General features: G+C 39.4%; 1 protein-coding gene across 1 annotated transcript in view; it reads left to right on the top strand.

Moving 5' to 3' along the window:
• Positions 1 to 15,644, top strand: part of KCND2 (potassium voltage-gated channel subfamily D member 2) — a 274,001-nt gene that overhangs the window by 246,372 nt on the left and 11,985 nt on the right. Inside the window, exon 3 of the mRNA XM_027720892.2 lies at positions 5,813 to 5,975. Coding sequence (XP_027576693.1) covers positions 5,813 to 5,975 — 163 coding nt within the window. The remainder of the gene's footprint in view (positions 1 to 5,812; positions 5,976 to 15,644) is intronic.

Here is a 15,644-nt window from a genome sequence, read left to right as displayed (position 1 = left end):
GTAAAACCAGCCAGGAAGATTATATGCAATTCCATGCAGAATCTCCCTAGGCTGGAATAAAATTTGAAGTAATCTATGTAATGTGGTTCTGCACCTCACACTACCAGCAATATGTTGCATTATTAGAAATTGCTCTTCCAAAATCATTAGGCTATTTTCAGACCTGGCCAAAACCAGGACCATAAGGCTGCAGATTCATAATGATTATTGTTAGTGTCAGGAAGGATGGGAATTGCTTTTTCTGCCTTCTCCCCTATGCTGGGATGTAAGCATGTGCCCAAGTGGGTGGGTGGCTGGCTGCCTAAATTCATGGGCTGATGAGCAGCTGTATAATCTTCTCTGAGAGTCTCACCAGAGAAGCCTCTCGGGCTTCTTCTGGAGAAGAGGAAAGAGCCATTAGCTGAGACAGCAAAGAGGGAAGATGCATCATCATCCCACCCAGCTGGGTAAAGCACCAACCCCGGCCAGAGCAAGCAAGCACCTGGAGGGTGGGAAGACAGTCCTTGCCCTGGAAAGGCGGGGCACCATTCTCTTAATCAACTCCAGTGCAAAAAACCTGATCTCTGCCTGGATGACCTGCTAAATCTCCTGGGAAACATGATTTGTCTCCTGAACATGAAAAAAATGAGCCATGCTGCCTTCTACAATCTTTTACAAAGATTGTTTAGTTTCCATGGATCTTGTACTATTTTCATTGCTCTTTGGTCATAAATTCCCTTGCTTTTAAAATAAATATTACCAAGTTAATTTTAACAACTTTTCATTTATTTTACAACCATTATTTTCTGACATGTTTTACATGTTTGAAAAGCAAAAATGTTACTAGCTTTTCTTTTCAGCAAATAATATGGGAGTAGACAACAGACCTCAATCAATGTAATAATTCTTTAAAGAATGTAAATTAATTCGAAGGAGGTGGGAGAGGACACATGTATCTGTAACACGCATTTTAAAATGTTTCTGCATTTGCATTTGTTTTTAATGGCGTTTACGCCCTCTAGTGTCAGAAAAGTCACAGAGAGGTTTTTTTTTCATTCTGACAGTTTTTTTCTTTTTATGTATCTGTCAGTATCAGCCTAGACTATCTGAGCTTTGTCAAAATGCAAATCTCGGATTTATTCCCACTACATATATCCTACAATTTCATAGTTTTGGTATAGAGGTCACCAAGGGGGTTTCGACCAAAAGTGAGATATTCCAGGTATTAATTTCTGGTGTAACATACACAAAAATATTACTAAATTACAATTTCTGATGTTTGCTCTTTTAACCTCCACAATACACTTATTTTTCACTTGGAAAAAAAAAAAAAAAATTACTTTTGTGTCCACACAAAGAAACAGAAGTTTAAAAAGCAGCATTGTCCCTCTCATTTGTTAAGATCATTAAAGACAATACCTTCTCTGCTCACATCAAGAAAAAATGGCCAAAAATATGATTTATTTCAGTTATATTTAAGACCTTTGACTTATGAAATATTGCAACTTAGAGCCATCAAAAACTGCTTTTCTTTAGATTCAGGAATAAGATGAATAGCTGATGATGCCACAAATACAGCCTGTGTTGCCTGAGATTTCTTGAATTATGGGTATGCAACATTGGAAATATTCCACTCACCAGTCAGGAAAGCAGTATTGCCTTGGCAGGTCAATGTCCATGGGTAGGCTCTGACACAGCAATGCTGAGATTACAGATAGAGCCTTTGTAAACCCAAATACATTCATGTTTCCCAAGCTCCTGCAACAGCTCAGTTTTCCGTGTGTGATTCGAGCTGCATTTTGTGCCCCCCACTCTGTCATGCAAAGCGCTACATCACGCCCGTTTTACTCACATCAATACTCTGAAAGATCCAGTATTTGCAAAATGAAGGAATCCACTGGCTTGCTGTCTTGTCATGCAATAAAGAGTCAACTGTGCAAAAGTAGTCTGTCACCTGTTGAATACAAACAACTGAGACAAACATACATGCCTTTAAATCTACCCATCCAATCCATCCATCTCTCCCTGTATGATGTCATTTAGTGAACAGATACCTGTGGACTGAAAGCAATAGCACATGTCTGGCCTGTCTGGACTACATCTAGTGAAACCTAGGCATTAGCTTGGTCATGTTGTTTCTGACTTATGATTTGATAAAACTTGATTGACAGATCTAGTTTGCCATAGCCTTTTCCCTTCCCTTTTTGGCTACTGAAGTAGAATGCACCTGACTGATATCAGGGATCAGTATGATATCTCTTTTTCTTCACTCATCCAGTACATAAAATAGTGGGATGACACTTTTGACATTACAAAATTAGATTGTCAGTACAAATCATAAATGCCCAAAGACTGGCTTGAGCTTTGGCCACAATAATAGACATACATGGAACAGACTATATGCAAAGCTAAGAAAAGACTGCAACTAGGAAAAAAAGCAAATAAAGGAGAATGTGCTTGCAGTTCCAGCCTGAAGAGCAGTGAGACAAGCAGAATAGCACTAGATAAAACCTTGAAATAGTTCCCTTTTGAAAAGGGTGTCTGTGAAAATTACTTAATAAGATTCCACATTTGTTGTGTCTCTGTGACTGAAGAAATCAGATTTTCTGCAGAATGTAGAATTTATTTAAGAGATCAAGTATAATTTTTCCTCTTTGAAATAAAAGCACCACAAAGCTTCCCTTCCATCTCAAAATGTAGTTACATTCTTTTTTAGTTTAGACCTTCCAAGGAATAAAGCAATTGTAGTTGGGGTAAAGGAAGGAATTTTTCCTTAATTTTTTGTTATCCACTTCCATTGGTGGCGTTCAGTGATATATGAGGTATAACTAAAGGTAATGTTTAATGCAGGATGCGGAACTTCATTAACAATTCTGATCATGCCTACAGTACACTAAAATCTGTATCACTGTCCCAGAGGAGAGCAAGGCCAACTAGGGTAAATGAAGCAAAAACTCTGTTTTGTCACAAAAGTAAGCAAATATGTTTCTCACCCTGTGCAGAAAGGCTAATTTCTTTGAAGTAATTTTTTCTGACCATAATTTTATTTAAACATCTCCAACACAGTGGTTAGCAACAGGAGAAAAACTAATTATGTAAGAACTATTAATGATGTGAAAGATATTAACACTGAACAATAGACAAGCAACATTACCTTTGGAAAATGTCACATTATTAAACTTATGCAAGCTGAAATAGAAAAATAACCAAAAGCAAGTTATTTTAAAATAAACAGTATATCCATCTGCCTGTAATTTTCTCTGGAAGGTGAGAAAATCATTGAAAAATACCTTCATGTGTCAAAAAATCCTGATTTTTTTATTTCACTCTGTAACACTGAAATATTGTGAAAAAGCATCTGCTTATGTCAGTGGGTAAGTCCACACATAAACATTGAAATGCTAGAGATAGATCAGCTAATGGTTCCTGTCATAACTCCTTAAGCTTCAGTCTGAACTTGATTCATGTAATTACACTGCCACATTATCAACAGGATGAACTATATCCCTGAGCAACTTCAAACCAAATTAATTAGAGCCAGGAATGCCTTCTGTCCACAGCAGCCATCAGTGACAATGTGAGCTTATGGACGTTCAGCAATTTAACATTTCAAGTGATAAGCATTTAAATATTTAGGAAGGTTTAGAAATCTCATTTAAGAGATCTAATTTAAGAGATTTAGCACCGGGGCATGTGTAAATTTTGCATTTCAAAATCTGGTTGTGTCAGGCATGTGTAAATATATATCGCCTTTTACATAGCTTTCTGTTGATAGTTTGATTCAATATAAGAAAATACTTGGATTGTATCGGTAAGAATGAAGTAAAACAGTAATGAATACTGTAAAGCAGAAAGGATTATCAGTGATTTGATCCTAGGACTTCTCCCCAGAGCTCAGCACCCTGGCCCCATGCCCACTGCTTTTCCTATCATTCTGCCTGAAAAAAAAATGGGGTTAGCTAGGTGTTGGGGATCCCATTTGTCAAAGAGACCTTGAAAGGTCATTTATCCACTTCCTTGCCCCAAAGGAAAGAACAGCTGGGCATGCATCAGTCCTGACAGTTGATAGTCAGTTGTGGCTTTAGGAAGAGATAAGCATCAAGAATGGTTATGCTGTGAGGTGCAAATGTTGATGTGAAAGAAAGCATGACTCTCTAGTATTTTTGCAGTTTTATATATCTTATAATTAAGACCAGCTATATTACTAATTTAAAAGATGGATTCTATTAAATTATGTATTTTTTATCCAATCCTACATGTCACAAAATGAGAAGCTAATGGCATTCAAATTCTGAGTGTATGGGGTTTATTGGCAGAAATATTAATGTATTTTTTTCCTGTGAATATTTTACACTTGGGCATGCTTGGTAAAGCAACTAAACATTTATTTTACACAATATCATCTATGTCAATAGTCTAAGACTTGTCATCTATATTACATCTGCTATATTACAACTTATTTGAATATTTACGTTAAACACTTTCCTCTTATCTTACAAAATGCAAACCATTCATCTTCACCTACAAGGCCATACATAACCTCCTTTTGATGTGAGCCGAGCTCTCATTGCTAGAAGGCATCCTCCAACCTCATACAGATTCTCTATCATCTGTTGTCCTCACCCTTTTATCCCGTCCTTCTTGTTATTAGGTGCAAAATTTGGACCATATGACCTGAAGACTCTCCCCTTCTTCTCTAATTTTTTTCCAGTTCCTGCCAAACAGATTTTGTTTTCCAGATAGTATTTCCCAAACACTGCACCTCCTGCAGTTTTATTTCTTAACTTATCTTGTGTTAACAGCTTATTAATTCTTTGTAATAGGGAATGTGCTGTCTCCATGCTCACAAACATACTAAACTCACAAGCTACAATCAATGTTTAATAATAACTTAAAATGCAGTAAAGTTAAAAAACAAATGGTACTTGAAAGTAATTTATCTCTTTATTAAACTCCGTATTATGTAATTACATACTTGTGCCCTACAGAATATGGCAAAATGCAAAGAGCTGATGTCTGTTAATAAACTGGCACTGGAGTGCCTTTATATACTTCACTAGCACTATGTTCTTTCTTGCTGGACAAAGCAATATCCAGTATCATAAAGAAAGGTGGTAGCTCTAGTAATTCTGAGCACTGACAGGATTTGCAGTTAGAATTTGTTTGGTCGCTTGCTTGTAGCTTGGGTTTTTCATGTTTGCTTTCACCTAGACCATAGAAGGGACCTCTGGAGCTCAGCTGCTCCAGCTTCTCATGTCAACAACAAGAAGTTTGGGTCAGCCATACTTCTGTCTAGCCAAGTGTTGAAAATCTCCAAGGACAGAAAGTTCATGATCTGAGCAACCTGTTGCAAAAATCTGTCACCCTCCTAAATGAAAGTACTATATCAGCTTAAGTGAGACAACAGATTATTCAGTTTAGCATCTAATTTACCAAGTGGTCTCTCTAGGATCTTGTCAATGGAAAGTGATGAGTTCTTCCAGCAAGCAAACAGAGTAAGGACTGAATTTCAACACTGACTTTTTTTTCTTAGCAAGGTCATTCTATCTCCATTGCAATAGAGGCAGCCTGAAAAGACTACAGCAGGTAAAACATGTGATTTACCTGCTCATAGTCTGACAGACAGGCGACCCAAAACTAGCTTCAAATTAAAATTGTGTGTGCAACAACAGTGGGCTTGCTGTATATGTATGCATATGTGCATAAAGTAATATTTATATGAAGCAAGTATTATTTGCATGAGAATTAAAATATTGTGTGATTAATTCATCATGAAGTTCAATAATTAGAAGAGCTTTTGTCTGTACTAAGCATTTTGTTTTCTTTAACCCAGGTATGGTGACATGGTGCCAAAGACAATAGCTGGCAAGATTTTTGGTTCAATATGCTCCCTGAGTGGGGTCTTGGTCATTGCTCTGCCAGTTCCTGTAATTGTCTCCAACTTCAGCCGTATATACCACCAGAATCAACGAGCAGACAAGCGCAGGGCACAAAAGGTGAGCTTCTCATTTTTCCCCCGTATGTTGTTGAGCAATAGATAAGATATGACTTTCTATATTCTGTGTGTCTTTATAGTGAGTATTTCTTAGCAAGAGGACAACTTTATGTATGTGCTACATGCCTAGCCCATGTCCTAGATGCAAATGGCGTATTATTTTTAGTGAGGAAAAAAAAAACAACACAAACCAAAATTGGATCATTAATCTTTTCTGTCAAAATGTACAGACCTATTATTGTGGTAATTCATCCTACTTGTTAAACTAGATCTAGTCTTTTCAGGCAATAGCTGCAGTCCCACCAACTGAAGATTCTTCTGTGTTTTTTCAGGCAGACTTTGTTTCTACCACAGTCTTCTGAGGAAAAAAAATAAAGAGTCCCAAACATAATAATGATTTCTAATGTCTATGCTAACAGCTTGCTTCTCTAATCTAGGTTCAGTTTAAGTCCCCGGTTCAGCCTCTGAGAGAATCTGCTTGTTGGGGAACTTGTCTCCTCAGCTCTACTTTGTTTAAAAGGCTTCAGATAAACAGCTCAATCAGGAAAAAAGTCTGTTTTTCCAGCTTTCTTGATTTCCTGAGTCTCTCCCTAAAATATCCACTATACCTACAAGAAGACTGTTTCCCTCACAGGCCCATATGGTCAGGAGCCAGGAAGAAGTATTTACCAGGGGCGATGCAGCCAAGCCTAGACAGTCACCTTCATCTCCACATCACTGCCAGCGCACTAGTTCTGATCCACTTCTCCCAACCCTGTAATGCCAGACAGCTCAGAAAAACTCTATTGTCACCTGAAGCCCTGGTGTGGGAGCCAAGACACCTTACCTTCTACTCCTCTGCAGATGGCAGTCAGAAGGCTTTGGATGCCACATAGATTGCGTGATTGCCAAGGCTGAGGTATCACCACCTGGGCTTTTTGTGTTCCCATGGCTTCTCTTCAGAGGTATGAGTCTCCAGTGATCCAGGGAGAGCAGGACGATTGCTGGCAGAAGTGTGCAGGCAGACTGTGGCTGGGGACTGCACATATAAACCAGGGAACACAGGCAGCTGCAAGCTGCACCTGCTTAATATCAACAACAGCACCAGGTTTAAATATACAAAATGTTTGTGTGTTTCTTTCTGGCCACCTTTTTGAGTGATTTCTTCATTTAAAAAAAAAAAAAAGAAGTTAAATAAATGTGTGTAGTGATACCATTCTCAGCATATCTTAAAATCAGGAGAAACAGAGGTACATGTCCAAGAAAGTCATCAGCCCAGGTTGAAGATACAGCACCCCTTAATGGCCACATCTTGGCAAAATGGCTATAAAAGAAACGAGGTATATCACAGGAATGTCATACCTTTCTAGAAATTTGATTTAAAATATAGGCTGCTTATCTATCTACTAAATCCACCCATCCTTTAGCATGCTATTTTGTCCCACAACCAAGTTCCAGCTGTCCATTCCTCTCTTCCACAGCTGGGACATCATGTCATTTCTACACTACATTTTTTTTTTATCAAGAACTTTTCCACTTCTGTTTGTGTAATGGTAGCAGAGAAACAACTGTGCACCTCAGCCAGGACACTCAGTGCTCCTTACTGTGCCTCTGAGCATGGTGCCAGTCATGCTGCTTGATCCCAGCAATCAGTGTGCCTTTCTGAGCATTCACAATAGCTGCAGACACAACCAGTCTTACTTCAGATAGGAACTGTCTCCCAATGCATGCTACAAAACAGAGTTTTCCATGCCTGCTTTACATTTGTGTCACGGTTTAACTCTGGCCAGCAGCCAACCACCACACAGCTGCTCGATCACTGCCCCACCAGCAGGATCAGGGAGAGAATTGGAAGGTTAAAAACAGCCCCATTCTAGCTACTGTGAGAAAAATTAACTCTACACCAAAACCAGCACAATTTGTCAGTGAAAAAGAGATGGACACAGGAAAATACCTTGCAAAAATTAGATTGGTAGACTGGTTGCTATTCCCCATAATCTCTTAAATGAATAGAAACTGCTTGAGTTAATAACTGACTTTTTCTCCTTGCAAAATAGTGGGCTCTTTGTATGTTTCAAACAGGAACATGAAGTGATGAATGGCAATCCTGCCAAGAGATTTTTGCTCTGCTCCCCAGTACAATGCCAACAGTAAGGATGAGAGCTCTCCTCTGACTCTGTTTATGCCCTTCTTGCTTTGGAGAAAATGGCTTTGAGATCTGATTAACTTAGGACCGGATGTGTGTTGCATTGATATCTCCTGTTGCAAAGCTAATCTCTCTCAGTCTAAAATGACTGAGATGTTGAACTGAATATTGCTTTGCTGGACTTGAAAAAAAAAATCAACAAAAGGCACTTCATGGATACTGTATAGTCCATATTTTGCTATGAAATATAGCCTTGCCTTTCACAGGGGGTTTCTTCTGCTTTGTAAAAGAATATTCAAGCAAAAAGGTCACTTTATTGAAGTTTGAAATTCCTTCTTCATTCAGTAGAATAGAGGCTTTACACCATTTTCTAAAATAATGTTTCCCTAGGCCTCAAATTTATTTCTGTTTTCTAAGGCTGAGGAACATAAGCTCGAAAGAAGGTGCTGTTTCATGGAGTGCAGCACAAGCCTCTGCAGGCAGTGGTACCTCCCACTGCCTACAACAGCTTTCATCAGCTTGAGATAGTTGTATGTTTGAACTGAATATATCATACAATATTGTATGATATATTGTTATCATACAATATATTTATGATAACATACATATTCTGTATGTTATCAGTATCTCATACAGAAGTTTAATCAAGGTAGGCTTCAGAAATGGCAAAACATTTGGGCTGGAAGGAAACTCGAGAAAGTTCTTTGCTAAAGAGTTGAAATGTAGTCTGAGGAGCATGGCAATTTTCAGCAGACAAATTTTGTCGCTTATATTAGGATTGTTCAAGAACCACATTACCATCAGTATATGCATTTACTGACTTCTGCAGTTATTCAAGATTAGACAATTCCACTTGTTTCTTTTTGGCAAAAAGATGCTGCACATTAATGCTTGGGGGAAGATGGAAGAGAGAAATCTATTTATATACCATTGCATTTTGAATGCATTTTAAAGGAAGCTCTTGCTTACATTGTTATAATTACCATGAAATCCCACTTTGTAATACAGCCAATTTTGGCAGGAGAGGCCAGTTTTCTGCTGCAGTACAGGGAGCTTCTTGCAATCAAGAAGCTGTTTTTAAACAAAAAAAGAGTGAAAAACAAAACAAAAACAAAATCATCTGTTTATCAGAACGTTGTATTCTATCAGATAATAAGGTCCAAGGATCTGACCTACCCTGACAATAAATGAATAAATAATCCAAAATAGAAATTGGAATTCAGGGCAGAACTAATTATGCCCTGTAGTCTTACTGTGCCTTCTTCTCAAGCAGATTTATCACTGGTGAGACAGTTTGGAAGAATACTATTTGTGGAGCTTTTCTCAGCTAGAGACAACTTCAAGAGGCCAAGTTATTTTGGTTGCCCATCAGTGCCTGCAGGTGGTAAAGCTAATGACAGGTGTGTTGTAACTAGTCATGTACAAAAGCAATGAAAGGAGGGGAAAGGAAAAAGGAAAGGAAAGAATGGAAAAGGAAAAAAGAAAGATTTAGGCAAGCTTGGATACCATTTCCTATTCTGTATTTGATAGGGAGCAAGGCCTATGATTTGGCAGGACCCTCACAGTGCCATGTTCACTGGGATGACTACGAGCCCAGGGAAAAGATAGGAGGAGGCACAGCTGCCCTCTTGGAACAAGTGTCTGGCAGCTTGGACACAAAGGTCCATCCCAGCATACTGCAGCAGCAATTAAAACATCCTTCTTACCATAAATGAAGCATCGCTTGCTAGATGCTTCTCAGTTTTCCATGCATCTGTTTTTCTACATCTTTGGAAAGCAACAGCCTTGTGTCCTCTTAGCCAGCAAGTGCCTAAGTGCAGGTACTTCTGCCCAGTATTGTTCATTATCTGATAAACAAAGGAGCCTTAATTTTAGTTGCTTAAGCACTTTCTCCCTAGAGTGACCTTGCATGGTGCCTCAGCAGAACACCCAAACAACCTTCATCAGCTCCAGAACTTGACTTCAGACATGAAATTCAACCTGAATCTTCCATTTGAGTGCGGTCTTTGACCTACACAAAGAAAAATATATCCTGAAGATTGGCTTTGCTTTATTACTTATTGATTGTACATGATGCATTTATCTGTCAAGTTATGAACAATTAGTTACTAGCTAATTATAAATGGCTCCAGGATAAACTCCAATAACTGCTTAACAGCACCTGGCAGTCTGGAATTGAATGTTTGCAACAGGGAACCCTGCTAGCCATTTTGACTTCTCTATATGAGATAGGCTGTTAATCTCGGGGGGGTTGCAGAAACATAACTAACATCTTATCCAAGATTTTTGAATTTAGCAAAAAAACCCCTAGAACTCGTGTTTACTGAACAATAATTTGAATAGATTGTGAAAGTAAGGCATGACCCAAGAAATATATGAACCTTATTTAATTCCACATCTATTAATGTACAAAGTAAACAACATTTTCTTCTTTATTATGTACGGATGTCCTGTAAATTATGTCAGGTAATATGAAGTCAATTATTTGCAATTACTGAAAATTAGAAAATCAGAGCATGAAATGTGGGCCTGATTTTTCACTTAAAAACAAACACACAGGATGGATTTCTGAAAGACCACACAACAAAAAAATTCTATAAAAAACAATGTAACTGATTTTTTCGACAATTTTGGCCCTTGCTCTATGAGCCACAGTGTTGTGGTTTAGCCCAGGCAGGCAGCTAAACACCACCCTGCTGCTCGATCTCTCCTCCCCAGAGGGATGGGGTGAAAATCAGAAGGATAAAAGTGAAAAAAAATGTGGGTGGAATAAAGACAGTCTAATCTTTTTCAAAAGGAAGGGAAAGAAACCAGCAGAAAGGGGTGAGGGGGAGCAAATCCAAGGAAAAAAAAGCGATGCAAAAGGAAACAATTGCTCAGCACCAAGCCAGTTCCAGAGCAAGGGCAGCCCCTGCCAGTCTCCACCACCATCCACTTTTATTGCTTAGCATGTTGCCATATGGGATGCTATATCCCTCTGGTCATCTGGGGTCAGCTGTGCTGTCAGTGTCTCCCCCTCAACTCCCTGTCCATCCCCAGCCTCCTCAGCTGGACAGTTGAGGAGCAGAAATGGCCTTGGCTCTGTACAAGCACTGCACAGCAGTAACTAAAACATCCCTGAATTATCAACACTGTTTTCAGCACAAACTCAAAGCACAGCCCCATACCAGCTACTGTGAAGAAAACCAACTCTGTGCTAACATTTTAAAATTCCTGTGAAGGAATTTCAATATTTTAAATGTACAAAATCATTAAAAAATAATAACCATAAGGTAAGTAATTAGTAACTTTTGAGTTTTTCTAGTAAGATATTTATATAGTCTGGAGAGCAGCAGGAAACAAGAGCTATCTAAGTACTAAATTACCTAGGCTACCCAGGCTTCTTGTATAGCAAGTTGAAGAGAATCTTGCCAAAAATGATTCCCAGTACTTCAGTAAGCCCTGCCCTAAAATGTTCCTGATAAAATCTCTCTCTTAAAATAGCTGGACAGCTGAAGGCATCTGAATGTTAAAAGCTGGATGTTGTCTATACCCCATAGTGTTACACTGAGCACTACTTAAAACCTTGTGAAAATAAATTTATATTTCTAAAATTGACAGAGTTAACTGTTGTTGAATAACAGTGAATTCCCTTTGTGAGATTTCTATAAATGCAGCCACAGACAAGAATCCACCTCTAAGTTGTAAAATTTGAAGCTTGAAAAAAGAAAGAGGTGCATTCAAAAGAGAAGCTCAGTGCAAATTCAAAGGATGTGGTAAGAATTAGAGCTGGTCATCAATTTCTTTAGGAAATTGCAGATGAGATGATTATGGTGGAATTTCATCAGAATATGTAAAAGAACTATATTTCAGCTACATTGGTTTAGCCTTAGACCATGTAAAAATAACCAAAGTTTCATATTTGGTGGCTAACAGGGAAAACCTCACAGCAAAGATATCATCTACTGCGAGATAACTTAATCCTTTCTTTATTTTGCTAGATATTCCATGAAAGAGGAGGGTTAGGAAGGGCTTTGTAGTGGTTCAAAGGGGCAGTTGTCACTCCCTTTCTGTTACACATGGCAGTAAATGCAGACTAAAGGAAAATGCAGGTCTTCTGTAACCACAGTTTTACTGATGTCATCATGTCATTTTGCTGCCTTTCATGGGAATTCAATCCCCAGCACACAGCCCTTAAAATCCTGTGCATGACATGAGCTTTTAATGATTCCTTGATAGCAAATGTGAGAAGTCACTAGACTGCTCACATTACAGGCTCTTATATAAATCAGGCAGCACTGAAATCAGAAGCACTGAAAATAAGTCTTATCACTTTAACAGATTTGTAAACACCTCCAGTTTCAGGACTATTTTCTGTAAGCTGATGTATAAACATGGAAGCCACAGTAACTGGTTCCTGTCTTGGTAATAGATTTACTATCTTCTCTTTGGTAAATGATGTAAATTCAGGCCATCTCAATGAGTCTCAGCTAGAAAGATGTAAGCTATTACTTTCTAACTCACAAAAGCTTTCTAAGATGCAATAAATTCATATTTGCAAAGCAATTTAAAATCTTCACATCAAAAGTACAGCCTTCCTATTATATATATGTAGCACTTTGATATATTAAGATGGTCTGATGAACTGTTATGTTTTTCATATTTCTTTATTAAATGGTGCTGCACCATAATTATTGCTTCAATCACCAAGAAGAAAATGAATATGCATGTTAAAATGAAAAGCACAACTAATGTATGTAAAATGTCTGTTCATTAAATCTAATGAATCTCCCTGTATAAAGAGTAGACTGAAAAGTACCACAGCTAAAACATTTGAGACTGAAATCACTTATTTATGGGACTCCAAGCTGCACACTGTAAAGACATTTCCAAAGCGTCTCAAGCTCCTAAGACAAAACACAGAGACCTTTTGATATATTTATGAACATAACCAAGTGCACATGTCTCAACCCATGACTGTTCAGTGGTGCAGGTAAAGCTCTTCCCCCAGCCTTCAGCCCAGCATGCTGGAGTTGTATCTCAGGAGCACCCCCTAGAAAATAATCTATTTTCTGCCTGCCCAAGGGGATTTTTAATTGCTAGTCCTGAGGAATGAGCCCTAACCCTGCTGGTAGCCTTGAATGTGCCACCAAAGAGCTCACATAAGCCAGGAGGGTGGGAGCTGTGAACAGTTCCCCACACTGGTCGCTCCTGGGGACCCCAGGCCAGGTCATCAGGCATCTCTTCTCCTTACGACTAGATTAAGATGCGTTAACTACATTGCTGGAAAGGCTGTGTGCTCAAAGGAAGTTGATAAACCAATGTGTTATTCTAAAATGGCCAATGTATCACAAAATCAGGAAACAGCCTCTCGTGAGCTTTTTGGCTCAGTGATGCACGCATGCAGAGCATTAGCTTATTCTCTTTCAGAACAATTAAAAGATAATAAATGCATGACATATAACGTAAGCCAGATTCTAGCCATGTTTGCTGTTAGCTGTTATGAATTTCTTGGCAGGCTGTTCAGAAGATCTGTGAGTTTGAGCCTGTGAGTGCAAAGAAGCGTGGTGTTGAGCCATTCCTCGTAGTCAGTTAATTACTAATCGTGCCAGAGAGATCTGGTGGCTGCAGTAACCAGGCTGCTTCCCTCTGTAAGAGTTCAGGGATTCTAAGTCATTTCATGCTGGCATTTAATGTCACAGAAATTTGGGGGAGGGAGGAAAATTCTCCCTCTATTTTTTGAAAATATCAACTGAGTAAGTATTAGATATGAAAATCCCTATTAATATATCAAAGTTAGGTTTTTAAGTTCTTCACTGCATATCCTTTTCTGTTTCAGCAGCCATTCAACTCCAGATGCTGCTGGCATTTGCCTTTCAGAATCAGAAACCTAACTTTGAGGATAAACTCAGACTCCCTTTCACACATGTAACCAGCCACAAAAAATTATAGAACCAGGATGTCATCCTAGAAACTCCATAAAAGCTTCTGTTTTCCACATCATTAGTTGAGAGAGTCTATTCTTCATGCTTTCCCCTAATTCTGAGTTCTAGCTGTTGTACAAAATCAGTGGATGCAAAATGTACTTCACTCATGAACCTCCTTGTACTCTGGAATGAAAGTCACCTTCACAAGCAATGAGGCTCACATGAGAAATCTCACATTTCTCTCAGCAATTCGATACTTGCAGTCTCTGAAAAATCAGGTTGTGAACAGTCTATGACCAGTAACAATAAGTATTAAATCTGATTATACCAACAGACATGAAGAGGTAGGTGGAAGCCAGTGATAAGTGTTCCAGTCCCAGGGTTCTGTCTTGGGACTAGTGCCCTTCAATATATTCATTAGTGACACAGGCAATAATCAAGTGGACCCTCAGCAAGTTTGCAGATGACACAAAGCTGAGCGGTGCACCTGACAGAAAAGAAGGAAGGGATGCCATCCAGAGGGACCTGGACAAACTTGAGAAATGGGCCCATGAGAACTTTATGAAGATCAATAAATTCAAGTGCAAGGTGCTTGCACCTGGGTCAGGGCAATCCCAGATATGAGTACAGACTGGGAGAAGTCATTAAGAACAGCCCTTCAGAGAAGGACCTGGGGGTTCGCATGGGTGAAAAGCTGGACATGAGCCAATAGTGTACACTCATAGTCCAGAGAGTCAACCATGTCCTGGACTTCATCAAAAGCAGGGTGGCCAGCAGATCAAGGGAGGGGATTCTCCCACTCTCCCTTGTGAGACCCCACCTGGAGTACTGCATCCTGCTCTGGGGTCCTCAGCACAAGTAAAACATGGACCTGTTAGAGCAGGTCAAGAGGGCCACAGAGATGATCAGAGGGCTGAAGCACCTCTCCTATGAATATAGGCTAAGAGAGCTGGGGTTGTTCAGCCTGGAGAAGGCTCTAAGGAGCCTCGTCACAACCTTCCAGTACCTAAAAGGTGCTTATAAAAGGGTGGGAGAGGGACTTTTTATATGGGCAGATAGTGACAGGACAGCATGCAATGGTTTTAAACTGAAAGAGGGAAGGTTGAGTTTAGATGCTGGGAAGAAATTCTTTATTTGGAAGGTGGTGAAGCACTGGAACAGGTTCCCCAAAGAAGCTGTGCATGCCTGATCCCTGGATGTGTTCAAGGCCAGGCTGGATGGGGCTCTGAGCAACCTGACCTAGTAAGTGGCATCTCTGCCCATGGTGAGGGGTTGGAACTAGATGACCTTAAAGGCCCCTCCCAACCCAAGCCTTTCTATGATTCTAAAACAGCCTGGCAAGCATTCAGGAACTTAGCTGGGAGACAGGACAAAAGCACTACCACATTCTGGTACTCCAAAAACTCAGAAGACTCTGAGAAACCCATTCACAAACATTGCAATATTATGTTTCATTCTGAACCATTTATTCCCTTTGTGAGACACTGGATTACTACATTAATTATTGGCTGGGACTAACTCAAGCAGCAGAGGGGCTGGGGGAGGGGACAGGTCAAATTTCACTTAGGTGAGGTGATGCCCTGTCCCAATCCAGCCCCTTGGTTCCTCCTTGGGCAACCCTGGAGCAGCCGTCAAAGGC

This window comes from Pipra filicauda, unplaced genomic scaffold, assembly GCF_003945595.2.
Source record: "Pipra filicauda isolate LSUMZ 115617 unplaced genomic scaffold, ASM394559v2 scaffold113_size4260070_pilon, whole genome shotgun sequence".
NCBI lineage: Eukaryota > Metazoa > Chordata > Aves > Passeriformes > Pipridae > Pipra > Pipra filicauda.
Note: the sequence above shows the minus strand (reverse complement) of the source record. Positions and strands in the feature narration are given on the sequence as shown.